The sequence below is a fragment of the Scomber scombrus genome, chromosome 12, assembly GCF_963691925.1.
Source record: "Scomber scombrus chromosome 12, fScoSco1.1, whole genome shotgun sequence".
NCBI classification, from domain to species: Eukaryota; Metazoa; Chordata; class Actinopteri; order Scombriformes; family Scombridae; genus Scomber; species Scomber scombrus.
The window spans coordinates 18,306,727-18,325,546 of record NC_084981.1 but is presented as its reverse complement, the minus strand read 5'-3'; the positions used below and the strand labels follow the sequence as shown (position 1 = coordinate 18,325,546).

The 18,820-nt window shown below is 40.7% G+C and overlaps 1 protein-coding gene across 1 annotated transcript in view; it reads left to right on the top strand.

Moving 5' to 3' along the window:
- Positions 1-2,233: 2,233 nt before the first annotated feature.
- zranb1b (zinc finger, RAN-binding domain containing 1b) overlaps positions 2,234-18,820 on the top strand; it is a 28,239-nt gene continuing 11,652 nt past the window's right edge. Inside the window, exons 1-4 of the mRNA XM_062430788.1 lie at positions 2,234-2,490; positions 3,695-4,761; positions 15,176-15,363; positions 18,077-18,230. Coding sequence (XP_062286772.1) covers positions 3,789-4,761; positions 15,176-15,363; positions 18,077-18,230 — 1,315 coding nt within the window. The 5' untranslated portion in view covers positions 2,234-2,490; positions 3,695-3,788. The remainder of the gene's footprint in view (positions 2,491-3,694; positions 4,762-15,175; positions 15,364-18,076; positions 18,231-18,820) is intronic.

Genomic DNA, 18,820 nt, shown 5'->3' with positions numbered 1-18,820 from the left:
GCAATAATCAACTTCCAGCTTTATTTTTTGTTTTGTTTTTCGACCTGCAGATTATTTGCCTCTTTTTTTCCCATAATGTGGTGTTTTGTCTACCTGAAACAATCTTAATTTCTTCCTGAAGCCGTTGTCTCCTTTTACATTCACTGGCGTCTTCTAAGTGGACCTGTATCTCACGATTGCAACTGTGACTTTGCTTGTGTTATTATTTGAAACTGGAATTATAACTAAAGTCGGGCGATTGATACACCCTTCAAGGTATGCTGAGTGTGACTAATGGGCCATTTGAAGAAAACTGAGTTATAAGGTGTAGATGGATTGGGAGCTGTATGTAGAACGTACTTTGCATGAACCGGTCTGTTGTAGACAGTTATATTCAGCGTGGGCAGACATTTATATACTTCATATGACAGGCTTTAACGTGGTGATCAGTGGGTCATTTGCAAATGAAGACATTTTTTGTGGTGGTCAAATGTTGGGAGAAGCATTGCCTTGCGAACAAGCTCCACTTTATTTACACAGCCTGTTTTGTATGTCATGTTTTTTTGCCTTAGGGTCATTTAATTTGCCCTGATGTGTAATGCCAATGCATCACTTTATCGGGAACTGGCACTCAAAATGTTACTTCACCCAGAGTAACTCAATCACACAATGTTAAGAAATGACAAAATCAGTTTGTTAGGAGTGTGGTTTCCTTTGAGTACTGGAATCTAATGAGGAAATTAATAATGAATGTATAGTAGATAAGGGAGGGGGGGTTGCATTTAAACAGCACTTACTTTATAAGCTTGTCTCAGTTTTGTGGTGGTATAGAGCAGCAGTTCTCAGTGTAAGTCCTCTTTTGTAATCCTGGTCCTCAGGCACTTTTTGAGTGTGGTTTTTTTTTTTTTTTTGGTCCTGTCAGGTAGTTTACACTTCATCCCCAGGTGAAACCCTGACTTGACCTAATTGAAAACCAATGGGGATCTGGAGCTGAGGACCACTGGTATAAACCATGAGAGGGCTGACATTGTTAGGATCCTATACCTTTCAAGTTCCAACATAATACAAATAATACACTCATGTACTCTTACTGTATAGGGTGACCCTTCCCTTCCTTACCCATGTGGGCAGTTGCAACATCAACACCTCCCTGAAGCACAAAGTCCAGTGCACAGTTTAGATCTTCTCTGCTTTCATCTGGATTTGTGTACTTGACGAAAGTAGACGAAGGACTTGTTTGGACGAGCACAGAGAATATGGTTCTTTAACTGGGGGTGGGGGGGATAATAAATGAGACATGCATATGTGATACTATGTGCCTTGTTGTTTCTTATTATAGCAAATTGAGTACCACTTTGAAATGTTCTAGTGGTTTATGCATGCTCTGATAATGTACAATATATAAGTGCATTCTTGTTCTGACAGGAAATGTGTTTTGCAGGTTAATAACACAGCGTAAAACCTGTCTATTGACTGTACAGTTAGTACAAATCCTTGCACGGGCTTGTAGAAAAACCATTAACCATACATCTATTTTAGATTTTTTTCTTCTTTTTTTTGTATGCGCGGAACCTACTGGCGCATGTGTAAATGACATCACTTTGGAGTAGGACGGTAGTTGCACCCATGCATACATTTTCACCGATAAACAAATGAAAACAAAAATATAAATATGTTGCAAATTAAATTTTAACCTCAGCTTTTTGGGGTGCATAAACGCCCGTCAATAATAGGAATAATAATAATATTAATAATAATAATTTCCCGTTGAGAACTGTTGCTCAGGGCTGTCATGCATTACTGCAGACTGCTTGCTGCAGTATTTTAACGATGACATCACCCTCTTATCCCTTTTGAAGATATACCACGTGGTTGATTGCCTGTGATGCACACAAATAAGGAATTGCACGACTTAAAAACAAACATGTTTATACTTTAACTTAGCTGGGCTCCTTCTGACCAAAAGAGAATATTTTTTTAGCTTGAGCTGCCGTCGCTATTAATGTGTCATTAGAGTCTGTTATGCTTTGTCGGGAGCCTTTTAACAGTTGGAATGAAGAGACGTAGAATCTGATTGGTCAACGTGAGGGAATACACAAAAATCAGCCAATCAGCTTGGATGGCTGACTCAGGTGGTAAATCCAGCTCCTGCCTCCGAATGTAACACGGCCCAGAGCTCTCTGCGCTCCCCTCGTAGTGTATTTTATAGCCCTGCCTCGGTTGCTTCTCTTTCCCCTGTGCCGCCATTAAAAGCCGCTCAGCTTCGGTGTTTGGAAATCGGGAAGAGGATAAAAATGATTTAAAAGCAGCACCGCGGACAGCCGAGGGACGGGACTCGGGGGAGGGGGGGGTTCTCGCTTTGTGGTAGCACATATGGACCTTCAACTTCCAACTAAAAGGCGCCCCAAAAAGAAGTAAATATGCGGCTAGTGTCGGCAAAGAAGTAGGAGCTCTGTTTGTTTTGGTTGCAGTGGGGGGGAACTAAGGAGTGTAAACACGGCAGAGCAAAAGGTAAGGTCTTCAGCCGTCTTTTAGAGTTGGTTAAAGGGGGGCCTCTCCATACGCTTACAGATAGGAGAGGAGCAAAACATAATCCCTTAATGTTAGCGAGCAGCCAGCTAGCTTGGCTGTACATTTCTGGCTTGCAATCGAGCAAACGTAAAGCCTAGTTGTCATGTAAGGTAACAAGCAGCTAGATCGCTCCGTGAGTCGTGTTATAGTGAGTTTTATTTTTAGTAAAGAAGAAGTAATTTTAGCTGTAGTTGTGTGACATGACACTCGTCGAGCTCTTGTTTGATTTCAACTCAGCTCCTTGGTTTTATTTTCGTTTATTTAAATGGGTTAAACTGTTTGACTTTAATAAAAAGTGGGTGTAGTTTAGTAGTTTTTGTTAGTTGTATCATGCGTCTCTGCTTAGGGGGATGAATCGTGACAAATCTGTTGAATTTCTCACGGTGTGTTGGTAAACTTGGAGGCGTGGTGTAAACACAGCACAATCAATTTGATCTCTTGAGCTGGCCCCCCTCCTTCTCCTCCTTCTTCACCTCCTCCTCCTCCCCCCGTAAACTAAGCTGATGTTAACTTGTATATTAGCTGCTGTTAATAATGTTCAGACTGTAACATTGGCACATGTGGTTTTGGATAATTCAGTTCCATTTGTAGGTAATAGGCTTTGGGGCGAATTCAATTTCAGGGCATCAGTAAAGTGTCTTAACCAGTCACGCGCCTCCCTGCTGGGTGTCTGGTTTCATCTGTCCTTGTCTCTTGTTTCCCTCTGCTCGTTTGTAGGGCACATTTGCCTGGTGTATATAACTTACTGTAGCCTATGTGTTTATATAGCAAGTGTCGGGTTTCAACAGCAAACAGCACTGTTGCTTTTTGCAAGTGTTTGACAGCAAATTACCCAATCGCTGCTGAGTGGCACAGGTGGCTGTATTGAAGCACACTTTGTTTGGGTTGAATGTAACAGTGCATTACCGAAGAGATGTGCCTCTGAAGATCGGATAAATTAAGTGCTGTGCCTTCTGCCTGTTATAATGCAGAAATAAATCTTTAAATGTACTCTTTGCATTGTTATCTTTTGAGCTTACAGGTGTTTGATTTCGAATTATGAGATGCATTAGTTGTGTCTTTTCATTATGTGTATTAGTCAAGTTCAGTAAGTTTACTTGGCGTTTTGGTAAAATGCCCTGTCTCTTTTTTCTTTGTACTACAGCGTACTGCTTGCTGTGTGATCGCCTTGAGAGTGGATCTGCCGAGCTGAGAGCCTCTCTGAACGGCAGGAAGCCTCCCTCAGTGGTGGTGCGACGATGACCGAGCTGGTTGCCAAGTGGGCCTGTGAATACTGCACATACGAGAACTGGCCGTCAGCTATCAAGTGCACCATGTGCCGTGCACAGAGGCCCAGCGGGGGTGCCATCATTACTGAGGAACCCTTCAAGAGTAGCCCTGCTCTGGATGCCAGTCTACATCAGTGGGACCCTGCAGGCCTAAGCAACAGCCCATCCCAGGGGGGCTCCAGCTTACTTATTTGTCCGGACTCCAGTGCTCGACCCCGTGTGCGCATCGCTGATGTACCTGAAACGAGTAGCAAGTGGTCCTGCCAAATGTGCACCTACCTGAACTGGCCTCGTGCCATCCGTTGCACGCAGTGCCTGTGCCAGAGGCAACAGGCTCAACAGCAGCAGCACGGACAACACGCAACCCATCAAGGACATCATACCCAGCAACCACGCAGCCCCACAGAGTCACCCCAGACCTCAGGTTCTGGATGCCGCCCTGCTCCCTCAACCACCACTACAGACCCCTGTGAGGAATATAATGACCGTAACAGGCTCAACACTCATTCACAGCACTGGACCTGCACTGCCTGCACTTACGAGAACTGGTCCAAGGCACTCAAATGTGTCGTGTGCGACCACCCCAGGCCGAACAGCCTGCTAGCTGAACCCATCGAACTGGCATCAGAACCTGAGAGCCAACAAACTTCTTCAAAACTTAACGAACAGGACAGGGACAACAGGAGGGGTGTTGTTGGGCATGTGGTTGGACAAGGGGTAGTGGGTGTGGTAGGTGGGGTGGGGGGTTGTAGCAGCAGTCAAAGGAGGTCTCCCCCGACCTCGAAACGGGAGTCAGAGGTGAACATGGACTTTCAGAGGATCGAAGTGGCATCAGGGGCTGGGATTGGGAGCAAAGAGGAGCTGGAGGTGGATTTCAAAAAACTGAAGCAGATTAAGAACAGGATGAGAAGGACTGATTGGCTGTTCCTCAATGCCTGTGTTGGTGAGTTTCAAGAATATATGATCTCATTGAAGTTTGTTCAACCAGCCCTTAATGTATTTTTTTGTTAGGAGATGGGCAATGAGTCAACTAAATGATATAAGACAGAGCAGCGCTGTGAAATGGGTGACTGTGAGATGGGATTTCCCAGAAACTGTGTGAATTATCACTGTGCTTTTACAGTCTGCAATGTAATTAGCTGCTATCCTGTTTACACAAGTCCAGATGATTTTGATTTGCGTCCTTCTGATGCTGATATACTGTAACTGTTCAGAAATCCTCTGCAGTCAGCTTGTATAAAACTTCCCTACACAAGCAGCAAGTGTCCGGCCACCCACACTGTAGACTGTTGAATGTGGAGTAGGAGGGAGGATGAACATTTTAAGAACTAGCGATTGCTTTTTTTTTTTCCTCTCTCACACCGCTATCTCACTCTTTCTCCTGCCTTCGCCATGGCTACATAGAATTTGTTCTGCACGCCCACTCAGCCTCCCGCTCTCCCTCCATATCTGTCTCTTTGTGTTACACTGACAGCACGCATTTGACATCCACTCATGTGTTTGATATCCCAGAGTTGTGCAGTTTTTTTGACACTGCTACATTCCTTAAAGCAAAGGAATCATCAGGTCTGAAGGTCAGGAAAAAAAGACCCCTGTAGTTAGTGTGCCTCTGGTCCTACACTGGTTCTCTTATTGCATATAAGATGGCGAATTCCCTCACATCTGAGTGGCTGGTCTCCTTGGGGCCAAGTACTTTCTGGTCAGAATGCCTGATGCGATTCCTTTTAACATATCCAAAAAATATATCTCTTTATCTAATTGGAAATGTCCATTTATTTTACCATTGTCCCTTGAAGTAAAATAAAATCCAGGCCATGCCTGAAATCATTCCCTATTCAATACCTAGTTGATTATATGTACTTTAGAAATCTGTGCCCCAGTGTGTGTTTTAAAATGCTCTCAAATAATCCCACAATTGTGCAAAACTACACTGCACTGCATTACATTTTGCTCCCTAGTTCCTGAGGTGACACACACATAGACATACATGACTTCTTCACACATGCATGTTTATAAACAGTTGGTCCCCAGTGCTCTGGCGGATGGCCTCACTTCCTAAGGGACCCGCTGCGATAAAAATAGCATGACAAGTACAGCCAAAGTCAAAAATCCATAAGTCTTGGGCAACAGAAATGACCTTCGCCCCGGTAGCGTAGATGACCCAACACTAACTCAGCTGGTGATTGCTTACATGTGTGATGTTTGTGTGTGCATTAGCATGTTCAACCAAGCATCTCTCCCAATAAAGTGCATTAATTTATTTTTTTGAATATAAGGCTATAAGCAGATTTGTGATTGTTCAGTTGATTTCACAGAAGTGGATTTAAATTATGTTCCCTGTTGTGGAAAGGTTTAAATCACAAACAGTTGATTTAGGAGAGAGTAGTTAAATGTTATGGCGTCGTCAATCCTGAAACCCGATGCTTGGAAATAAGTTTGATGAGGCACAAGAAGCCCCTTTGCCTGGTCAACAAGGGGGCGTTTTCTTTTTGTGCCCACTTGTTTGTGTTGGTCCATGTTTATTGGTCCACTGGCCCATCGTTTAGAGACTTTTCAGGACCAGGGTAAGGTGTGCTGAAAATGGCTTTTTCAGAGATATGCAGCAACCTGTATAGAAAGACTAGATGGCACTACTGAATGAATGTAATCTGCAAATAATGTCTAAGGGTTAGCAAGAATAATTAATTTTACCCAGGTTCATTACCTCATTTTTTTCTTTCAAAACATAGGACATAGGAGCTGGTATTAAGTCCTGTGTACCACCATGAAAAAAAGAGAAAATACACTATTATGGAGAACATATTAATTGTTGTCATCACATCCAAAAATAGTAGTATTATTATGCCTTTTTACCTGTCACAGCTGTGGCTTGAGGCGTTTTTTCTTTTCAGGTTGTCTGTCTTGTCTAAATTTTCGTACATAATCCAATTCTCATGAACCTGATATTGAGGGAATTTCTTCAATTCTGCCACTGATGTCCACTTAGACTCAAGGATGAACTGATTTAACATTTGGTGATCAAACTTCAAGGTCACTGTGACCTCACATAATATGTTTTTGGCAATAAGTCAATAATGTATATGATAGATATGACAAAGTTTCACACCATTGTCTAACAGGTTAAAATGATTAAGTGATGACATTTTATATCCAAAAGGTCAAAAGCCTGCTTCAATGTGGCATTACAATTTTCTGCAGAAATTCTTTTCTTGCTGTTTTTCAACACCATAACTCAGGAACAGGAGGGGAGATTGTGACCGTATTTCTCTGGATACTGAATTGGCGGAAACTGTAGTGATTGTATAGATCGTGTGTGTGTGTGTGTGTGTGTGTGTGTGTGTGTGTGTGTGTGTGTGTGTGTGTGTGTGTGTGTGTGTGTGTGTGTGTGTGTGTGTGTGTGTGTGTGTGTGTGTGTGTGTGTGTGTGTGTGTGTGTGTGTGTGGCGCGCGTCCACGCTAAAGAATTTGTAGCAACATCCATATCTGAAGCATCGTCCACTGTCACGGCTACAATATTGTGTTTTATCAGCATCAGCTTTATTGGCCAAGCATGTTAACACATACAAGGACAATACACTGAATATCTTTTATTCAATTCCTTCAAAGTCTTTACTACAAATATTATATGAGTCTGGACAGACATGGATGTAAACTACAAATTGACTGGTTAGCGAAGGCATACAACCACAAAGTGGTATTTCTAGTTTAGGTATCAATTGCATGTTTCAAGTCTTGTTTCCAGTCCAGATTCAGTGCTGTATGTATCCTCTCATTCTTTTAACTTAACTCTCAAATTCTGCTTTACAGACTTCAGGTAAATTTGTTTTGCAGTGAGATGATGTCCTCCATATATACAATTTAAAAAACAAAAAAACAAAAACAAAAACAAGTGTACAGTAGAGACAACAAATTCAACCTATGAGACATATAGATGGATTGGGAAATGGCCAGGAAACACAGATGGCTCGGATGTCACTCGCACTTGTGAATACCTACATGCAGTTTAAAGTCTCCATTCCTGACTTAAGAATGTGAGAGGAAACAGGAGCATGAAAGGAAACCCGTGTGAACACGAGGCGAATGTGCAAACTGCTAAGAAACCTGTGTCCTACTTTTTCTGAGGTGACAGTACTAACTGGGGGTTGCCGATAAGGGAAAATAATATCTTAACCATTTTAATATTTACATTATATAGCTCTATAAAAAATACATTCTCTTCCAAGTCACTTAAGCTGGACTTTTTCAGTCAGAAGAGCCATTATTTAAACTCAGCAGCCTTTAATAAGAATCATATTTGAAGTCATAATTAAGTACGTTTTCCCAAAAAGTTCAATTTAAACTGTATCACTATAATTAATAATATGCAGCTGACAGATGTAGATTCTTCTCCCACAGTGGATATGTAGTATAAAACACTAGTATGTTAAAATATTTAGTGCAAGAACTAAAATGCTAAAAAAAAAAAAAAAACTAAACAAAAAAACGTATGTTAGAATATGATCACCTTTGTAGCAAAGCTGATCTCAATTAATTGTGTCATGATATTGGGAAAAAAACTTAACTTCTCAGACGTCTTCCCTTATATGACTGGTTGAAGAAATCTGAGATGATGGAGAGAAACACAAGATGGAGATTTGTCAAAACAGCGGCGAGCTCCAGCAGCAATGTAAATGCATTTCCTTGAAGGAAAAGTCAGTAATAACGTCTCTTCACTGGTGTTGGGCTTGGTTGTTGTTCTTCTTTCCTTGCAGCTGACAGCCTTGTTGAAGCAGCTCTATATACTTTCATAGTAAAGTCAGACTTCTATATTGATACCAGCAGGATGCCTGGCATAATCTCAGCCTGCTGTGCACCTCCTCTGTGGCAGACAGTCTGATATAATATTGCAGGAGAAGCACAGGTGTAACTAAAGCCCCTTTCAGACGTGCACCTCGTTACATTAATCTGATGGGAATGTATCATATTGGTTTCGTGTGCAATGGCATTAATTGTGGATCAGGAAAAAATGTAAAACAGCACACATAATAACACAGAGGCACTGCACTGCATTTAAATGAAATGTGATGAGTGACACCTGTTCTTTTCTTTCTGAAATATGTTAAAGTATCTGGTGTGAAAAGTACCATACAGATGAAGCCACTACAAATTTCCCCTGTTTCCGTGATGGCTCCTTGGCCGCCCCTTGATAGGTCCTTGACTGGCCGATAATGGAAGCAGGGGGGAAATGCGATGACGTGTCAATGAGGCCCCGACTGGAAACGCCCCTAAACTGCCTGAGTGAAAACCATTTGCAATGCTTCATTTGTCCACGGGGAGGCGCAGGTATTAGTGCAGGAGACCCGAGTTAGTTTTACACACTAATATAACTTGTATTTACTTCTATCCTTCTTCATAAAGTAGCCTTATACTATATGTTGTTGTTATTGTCACTGTATCGTCACTATGTGTCTGTGTAATGCTGCTGCTACACTATAATTTCCCAGCTTGGGATCAATAACGTATATCTATCTATCTATCTATCTATCTATCTATCTATCTATCTATCTACCTATCTACCTATCTACCTATCTACCTATCTACCTATCTATCTATCTATCTATCTATCTATCTATCTATCTATCTAATGAAGGGTGCAATATAGTTTAATCCATTAGAAGGATGCAATTGAAGCTGCTGTGCGCCGGTAAAACACAACACAGCCGATCAATTAACAAAACGCACTATGATTAAAAAGTGCAAGCTTGTTATTCTGAGTCATGCCTGTGTAGTATGCAGTACTATATACTAGTGTAAAAAAGACTGTAGTAAAAGCAGACGTCCTGATTCAACTCTTTACGCCAGTAAAAGTAAGACTTAGTTTAATGACTTAGAAGTCGCCAAATGACTTACTTTAACGAATTTCGTTAGTTTATATAATGCAGATTTGTAAAATATGACTTTTATGAAGGTCACAGTCACCGACAATAAACTTAGCATTTCATAATTGTGGTAGCAGCGGTGCAGCAGATGTAATGAAGTCCACGCAGCACGATGGATGCAAACTAATATTAAGCCTTTAGCCTTTTCATTATAATGTCCATCGACATAAACTGAGTTAATTCATTAGAAGGATGCAATTGAAGATACCGTACATTTTACAGGACCTCTGACAAATCATTGTCACTGTCAAACCAAGAAATAGCCCATGCCCCGTCTAGTGATTCAAAACAGGACGCGCTATTTACAGTAATACATAGTATTTCAATGGACGGTGTAAATAATGTAAATAATGTCACGACTATTTTACTACATATTTCTTACTATTATTGTTCTTATAGTTTTTTGTTTGTTCTTTTGTTTTTTTGTATTTATTATTTATTGTTCTTTATTCTTTTCTTATTGCTGCTATTATATTCTGACACTGATACTGGGTTTCCGTTATCCAGTAATTACAAAGTCAAAAGTCAAAATGAAATGAAATGAATGACGTTGGCGCACAACGGGTTATGAATGGAGGGGGATCTCCCACTCGAGGCACCCCCCGAAACGTCACTTTCTCGTAGCCAATCGTAAACCCTGTTGAGACCGACTGGTTTACACAATCCTTCTCCTGTCGGATTACCTCCGAAATCATCATCAAAAGAAAGTAAAATAGATAAAACTTTGAACTCGCTTGAGAAAACACGTCTCTGTCCGTGCAGCTAACATTAACCTCAGCTCAAGTGAGTCTGTTCAATACTTTTATTTTATTGGCAATATGTTATAAAACATAATTGTTAAAATAATTTGATCATAATGAGAGCAGGCGTAATAGAGCCGTGGGAGGAAAAATTCAAAGGATTCACAGTTTGCCATGAGACATGCACAGGTGTGGGGGGAGGGGGGCATTCGCTTTGAAAGACAATGGAACAGGCTCCCAACCATCCCCCCAAACCCATCATCACCCCGCCAAATCCGCACCCCTTCTCAGAAAGTACTGTAGTTGCAACGGCCATGAACACTCTTGCGTGATTTGTGTGGCAATGGAACCAAATAGCCCATTAAGCCCAAACAAAAAGTTAAGCAATGATAATGCTAATAAAGTGGATGGGCTTACCTGACTTACAGCATGCACTGAATAGACCGGGGTTGGCTTGCACATTTTTCAACAATTCTACAATTCACAAATTAGCAGACGCTGAACTACCCACTACTCATTCTCAGCTTTAGCATTCTGGCATAATTTGTGTGAGAATATTCAAACCAGCATCAAATGAAAGGTTAATCATCCTTTAAATTCCTTGTTTTTACATTTGTTTCTAATTTCTCACTGTCAAATGTTCATTTTCATATAAATAAAGCTGCGTTGTCTTGTCTTGCCTTGCCTAAAATCAAATACAGTCGTTTACGTTTTTCCATTTCGTATAATTGATCTGAGCCTAAAATTGAAATATGAAAAGCAATTTTTCTTTCTTTTTTGTGTTAGATTCAAAACAAATAACAAAATAATCAGTCAGTAGGCTATTTAATTTTTTGATTTGAAAATGTGTTCCGATTTTTTGCAGTATGAACTCTTGCCAAATCCTGTCACGCACACTTTGTTTCTCTTTCTAGCACAAACATCCCATTCATTTTCCTTTCTTCACTGCTAAACAATAAAAACACTCTTAAAATACTCTACAGGCAAACACACTTCCTGTTAACCAAGAGAACATCATTAAACACATATTAAACTCATGGCACATAGCAGAGAACCATAGAATTATCGGTCAAGATTTGATTTCCATCATATAACAAACTGAAGGTTGTAAATTCAGTTATTTTCGGGTTGTATGCATTTACTTAACAAAGTTATGAAAATGCAGCAGAGTTTTTCCGCTGAAAACATTGTCAATAAGTAACTGCTACTGCAAAGACTCGAACCCAGGTCTCCCGCACTAATGACAGACACGCTGCCCGTTACGCCACCGCTCCGGTCCGACGTTGTAATGTGTCTAACTGACAAAGTTACGCTTGTATGCATTCACTGAGGAAAGATTATGAAAATATAATACAACTTTCCCGCCAGAAATGTCTTTAGAACAAACATAAGATATGAAACCTTTCTAAATTCGCCCTTTTCTGTTGGCGTGGAAGATGAATATCCGCCATGTTTTCACGTTGTTATAGGCTACGTCTAGGGTGCAAATAGACACTCCGCATTTTTTATTCAAGATAGTCATGTATCTGTGTCTGCACATTGTTTGCTCAGTCATGGTCTTCCTTGAAATTTAAAATATTTTTTCTAAGTTGTGGTGCGTGCATATAAAAAGTCAGTGGGTTATGTTAGGTAGTAAGTAAGTTTACTGGTTCGGATGACCAGTAAATATTCATAGAATATGTGGGCTATTCTGTGACAGAAGCGCCATCACCTGGTCATACCCTGTATTACAATGAATAGGTGGGTTTACAGGAAAAGATAGACACGCCCAGGAGAAGGAGGGGGTTGCTGAGTCGGCTGGCAGCCGGCTGGGAGTCAGCTGCCATTCAGCTGGCTTTCAGCTTGAATGGGAACTTTCAAGGGGCTTCATCTGTAGTTGTCTTTTCTTGTAAAATTCATTTATATTCCTGTAAATGGGGACATCAGTGAAGATCATTTGGCATAAGAAAGCTCCTGAAAAAGCTCTTATCAAATGGGGATTTGGACTCGGTTCGCTGCATAAAACATCCATCTTACAAGTAATGAGGTGTCAGTTTCAGCTCTCAGTCTTATTGGTCTTGAATCTGTAAGCATTTCAGACAATAAGGTGAAGTCATTCCATTCTATGTCTGCGTCTACTAGGACCAGCGCGTAGGATTTAGTGGTGTTTTGTGTGGAGGTTGCAGATTATAACCAACTGAATACCTCCTCCTCCTTTGAAAGCGTGTAGGAGAACCTGCAGTGGCCACGAGACTCATTAAAAGCATCTTCTGTAGAGCCAGTGTTTGGTTTGTCCTTTCTGGGTTACTGTAGGAACATGGCAGCACCACATTACAGCCTCTGTGGAAGGGGACCTGCTCACTATGTAGACGTACACACTGGTCCTCCCAAATTTTAAAAGTTGTTTTAAATAAACAAAACAGAATAAAGCAAACACATTTTCAGTTTTCAGTTGCTTGTTTTGCTATAATTGATAATGTGTCTAACTGTCATACCTATACTCTTCAGAGTGAAGGGACATGTCACCCAGTGCAGCACTGTGGCTCATTGACGTGTTTTTAATAGTGTTTGGACACCACCGGAGGTCTACAGCACAGGGATAAGATATATCAGACTTTGTGCCATTGTGTGAGACACTTCAGTTGGTAAATGCGTGTTTTTTAAGACTAAAATAATATAAGAAATCACCAGCATATGCTTTAAAATGGCAGAGGATGGAGATTTAGTTGGGAGCAGGAGGTAGTAAGGACTGTGGCTTACTTTGTTTCTGTAAGACAAATTCAAATAACTGGAGTGGCCATGCTAAATATTAAAATTTTGGGCAATTTTTCCTGATAGCATAATTTCCATCAGATAACCCACATTATTGAAAGAAAACAGCTGTGTGTGTGTGGAGGAAAAAGGCCAGCATCACTTAGCCTAATCTATTCTCCCTCATCAGCCTGTCTGCCTTTTAAGTGTGTACGCCCGTTTGCGTATTTCCACTTTTAGCATTGTGTAAAAGATCTGTGAGTACAGTACTGATTGCAGGGCTACAGGCACACCTACACTAATGGAGTGTTCTGTGGAAAGTGGTTGTGATCCGTCTCTATCACACTGCGCTGCCATTGTGTAGTTTCTCCCTTCATCTCTCTCCCAGTGTTAGCCAGCTCCACATGGCACAGCGAGTCCTTCCACCCACTCCATGTCTCTCTCTCTCTCTCTCTCTCTCTCTCTCTCGCTCTCGCTCTCTGTCTCACTCGCACACAGATTATGCAGCTGAGCATTGTGTGTGGTCCTTTGACGTGAGAACAAAAGCTCAACAGTGTTTTAATACTGTCAAATGTGCGAGAGAATGCTACACAAGCATTTAGTGTAAATGCTAGAAATGGAAAGAGACATTTTTGTGAAGCTGTTACACTTTGTTCATTTGTTTTAATTTTATTCTGTCATAATCACACGCATGTCTAAACAGTTTATTGTCCCACATCGGCTGATAACTTTGCCTTTTATCTCGCCAGTTTGATCCTCATGTTGAGTTGAACGACACAGCCATCCACATTTCAGTCTTTTGTCGACTTTTATCAGTATGTGTTATTGCTTTGGTTTGGGGGGGGGGGCTGGACTAAAAATATATCCACATCCTCTAGCCTCCCAGGACAGTTCATACGCATATCACTTCACCTTTTTTTTCACTCCTCCTGAAATTTGAAACATAAAATGGAACCCAAAAAAAAGTGTGTCTGAACACTGAATGAGTTCATAGATAGGTGATGTGTCTAAAGGGAAGGTTTGGTAATGTATTTTCTCTCTACTTGTACCAGTGAAACATAATAACTTAGACAAATAGGCTATAATATGTTTTTCTTCCACACAGTCAACATGTTTCTCAGTTGTTTGTCAGTAGTTGTTTTCAAGCTGTTGGTTGGTTTAAATGGCTTCGGTAGGATAGTTATGTTTATGCTTTTTTCCCCGAAAAAGTAGAGTAAACACCTGCATCTGTTTGATCCGACACATTCTTCAGCCCTCATACTAACATCTAAGCACACAGATTAGAAGGCGGAAAAACTGACAGATTACTCTGTGGCCCCCTATTGTCTTTTCCCCTTGACTTCAAAGTCAGTGAAGTCTCGAAGCTTTTACAGCTGCCACAGAGATAAAGCACATTCTCGCTGCTAATATTTCATGGTTTGAGCACAGTGTGTCCTCTGCACAAGGTTGTATTCTAGAGAAGTAATTTTTGCATCTGTTGTGCTCAGTCGTGACATGATTTTTAACCACAGTGATCAGCATGTCATCAGGGTATTGTATTATCATTTAAACAACATGATAACTAAAAGTACGTTTTTTTTTTTTTTGGCATAGACAGCTTTATTCAGCAGTAGACAGACAGGAAACATGGGAGAGAGAGAGGGGGGTGTGACATGCAGCAAAGGACCTCCGCTCTGGATTCGAACCGGGGTCAGCTGCGTATGTGGCATGCGCTCTAACCACTCGACCACCTGTGCGCCCTAAGTTTTGGTTTTAAGTGCTTGTTTAAGAGCTTATGATGTATGTTATGTTAGTCAAAACAGACTTGTGTAGACTTCAAGTTGAACACAAAATGTACTTTTGTGCAAACTATACGCTACTTAATTGGTTCTACTATGCTGAATGTCTGTTATTATGTGAATGAAAAGTCCCAACTTCAAATCATTTAAAGGTATTTATTAATGTGACTTTTGCCCCTCTTTCTCTGAAAGGTGTGGTGGAAGGTGATCTGGCAGCTGTGGAGGCTTACAAGTCGTCAGGGGGTGACATCGCCAGGCAGTTAACGTCAGACGAGGTGCGCCTTTTGAATCGTCCCTCTGCATTCGATGACGGCTTCACGCTGGTTCACCTCGCCATCCGCTTCCAGAGACAGGACATGCTGGCTGTGCTGCTCACTGAGGTCAGTGGAGACAGCCGATGGATCTTTATATTTTCTCACAGCATATAATGTCAGGAATCGCCTTGTCCCCGGTTTGAGTGCCTCTGAAGTGTGATCCAGTTTACACATGAATCTGCCATGTCACTCAGAAATGTAGGCATATCACAACTAAGACTTAAAGGTCCCTTTGGGAGTTTTCTTTTTAACAAACCAGTTATGTTTACAGTCACTGCTACCAAGACATTGTGTGTATCTATGTGATCTACAAATATGTTGAATTACAATTTCCCTCCACATGAAATATTTGGAAAACAGTTTTTTAAATCCTGCATTGTTTGCATCCATGTTTCTTGGCTTGCAGTATTCTTCGTCCGTCTTTGTTGGTGCATTTCTGTGTTTCTTGGCACATGTAGGTCAGCAGAATACTGTGAAATGATTGGTAGGACTGGTTACGTGTCACCCGCAAAACTACAAAATGGTAATCCACTCATGAAAAAACGTCTCCATAGCACTACTAGAGGAAAAAACTCCACAGGGAACCTTTAACGCAACATCACAATAAGCTGTTCATGTTCCTTGTTCACTTACTGTTATCCGACAATAACAGAAATGATAATTTACTGGAGGACATAAAATTGATGAAACTCAGGCTCAAACAAAGCATACAGTGAAAAGGGCTGTAGCTTGAAAGTGCCTACATCAAGAAGAAAAGCAAAAGTGGCTGCCTTAATCTGATAACAGACTTAAGTGGTAGTAGTTTTTATTTAAGAACATGAGCCTATGGTCTATGTGACTAGTTGTGAGTCATACATGAGCAGTTGATGAAAATTAGAAAACCAAAAACTGTATAAAAGCAATTGGGGGATCTCTTGTGGATATTAAACTTTGAATTATTGTGTTATTTATTGCAGCTGTAATTCATTTTATATCAGATATTGTGCAGAATACAGGTGCACAGAGCATGTAATAACATTACATCCTGACCTTTAATGTGCTTTTCCTATATAAGTAATTACATGATACTGAGTTTTATATCCAGTGTGGTGTTAAAAAAAAATTGGATTCCCTGATGCGTCTGTAACGAGCAGGTTCACTGAGATCGTATGCGTGTCAACAGAGTACTCGTGCCGAAGGTTGATTGCAGCTCTCTTGCCGTCAGCACCGTGATCCCAGATTATCTGTATACACACCTCTCCTCCCACACTCACTGTCGCAGTTTCTTTTCAGAGCAGGTCAGTGAGTAACTAGTGAAACAGTTAGAGACTGGATCATGCCCCGAAAAAGGTTCAAAGCTGACGACTGCTTTAACATCTCAAGCTTTTCCTCCACTTGTTCTAGAGGTAATTTAGATTGGATTACTGGGAGTACATTTGGCTGAAATCACAGAGTCAATTACCTAGAAGCACAAAAAAGTAATAGCTTTTGTAAGTATTAAACTACATCACATGGTTCTTTCTGTATATGTGCAAAACTCAAAACCTTTACCCCAGAAATCAATCATAGTGGTGAGGGATTATTTCTCTAATGGCATCTCAAAAATTGTTGTTAACTTGCAACACAGTTAAAACTCTCTCTTACTCATCAGTGTGTTATGAATGTGGGTCTTCCCCTCCTAAATTTCTCTGTCTGTTGAAATCTGTGCCTTTCTCGGCAAGTCTACACCCTCAGTTTCACTTACAGGAAACATACCTCAGGCTAAATAAATCCTCATGATGCCTAATGTGCATAATCCCCTGTGAATTTCTATAGGTGCTCCTCATACAGTTGCCCCACATTTTCTTCTTCTTATGTCTTATGTACATGCAGTGTACATTCTCTACTTCTACTTCCACTGCTTTTTTATGTAATGTTTTCAATAAAGTGATTTCTTCTTAGCTGATCTCTCGAGCTTTATTTTTTGTGAATAGAATGTTAAATCATATCTTCGACAGTGTTGCCAGATTGGGCTGTTTTCTGCCTAATTGTGCTACTTTGTGTTTAATTGGGTGGGTAAAATTAGTTTTGAGCTGGTTGTGATAATTTGAGAAGTTTTCACAGACAAAATGATTAACTGTTTTCTGATAAATTGTCCCTCCGCTCTTATCTGAGTTGAGAGTGACAGTGTATTGAGTTTAATGGGCTCATGTTACATTGATTTCATATCAGTTGTCTTAATAATTTATTATTAAGTTTACAACATTTAAATGGTGTTCCCGTCAACATCCGATTCGCAAGTACGACTGAGAACATCTAGTTTTCTTAAAGCTTAATATGCTCAATTTGGTACTTAAAAATACAGAAGTGTCTGAAAATAAAACACCTGACATCAGCCAAAAAGTCAATATAATCAAACCCAAATTGAATTGATATGATGTTATATTGTCATTACACAGTGTGTTAACCCTCACATGACCAACTCTTTGATCATACAGCTATACCTTCTAACCTGTTAACATGGGAATCCTTTGATGGCTACCATCCATCACATATGACAATATCAGCTTGACACACAATGCCTGAGAACTGATAACCCTCACAGCCTATATAAACCTTTCCCTGAATGAAACTTAGAAAAAGGGCCACCTTGATGATGTCTGAATTGTTTGTTGTTGGTTTTTTTGTGGTTGCCTGTGATATACAACCCTCTGCAATTGCTAGAAAATTTCTCACTCAATCCTCACCATCTGTCTCGTTTAACCTTTATATGCACTCACATTTTGTATATTTCCTTCCCTTTGTCCTCCTCTCTCTGCAGGTGTCCCAACAGGCAGCCAAGTGTATCCCGGCCATGGTGTGTCCTGAGCTAACAGAGCAAATCCGTCGTGAGGTAGCGGCCTCTCTTCACCAGCGAAAGGGAGACTTCACCTGCTATTTCCTCACCGACCTAGTGACATTCACTCTACCTGCAGGTCAGCAACTCCACACCAACCAACCCAGACAAAAAATATAACAATAACCTGTGCATTTATGAATTCAAGACGATCATACAATGAATGACAAATGCTGAGTGTACTTTCTGTATTTTGTATAAGGGGAACTTCAACTCTGTAGCTGAAGAATTGTGTCTAGCAATCCCACTCTGCTTGCCAAGTGTGTGATAGAAGGCTTGTTTTGTTTACTTGTGGCACATGAAATTGCTTGTTGTTGGGATGCTGAGGGAATATAATGCTACAGTTGTCTGTTTCCAACTGCCAGAAGACGGTGGCCACCTCTGGCTCACTGTTTGAGTATTGTTCTAGTAGACTGAGTATACCAGCCCGCCAACTATGCATGTCTTCTGTTCATAACAAAGCTATTTTGGCTTTTTTGGCTTTTTTTGCCAACATGTCTCAGCAAGTTGCATGCATGTCAGTGTTGTTTCTGTTGAATTTCATTGTCTGGAATAGCTATTATGGTTTAGTTTGTTGCTCGTAGCTAAGCTAAGGATTTTTGACCTTGGCTCCTGGCCACTGTGGATAGCCATTCTGTTCAGTTCCACAAAGTCAATGCATTCATTTAT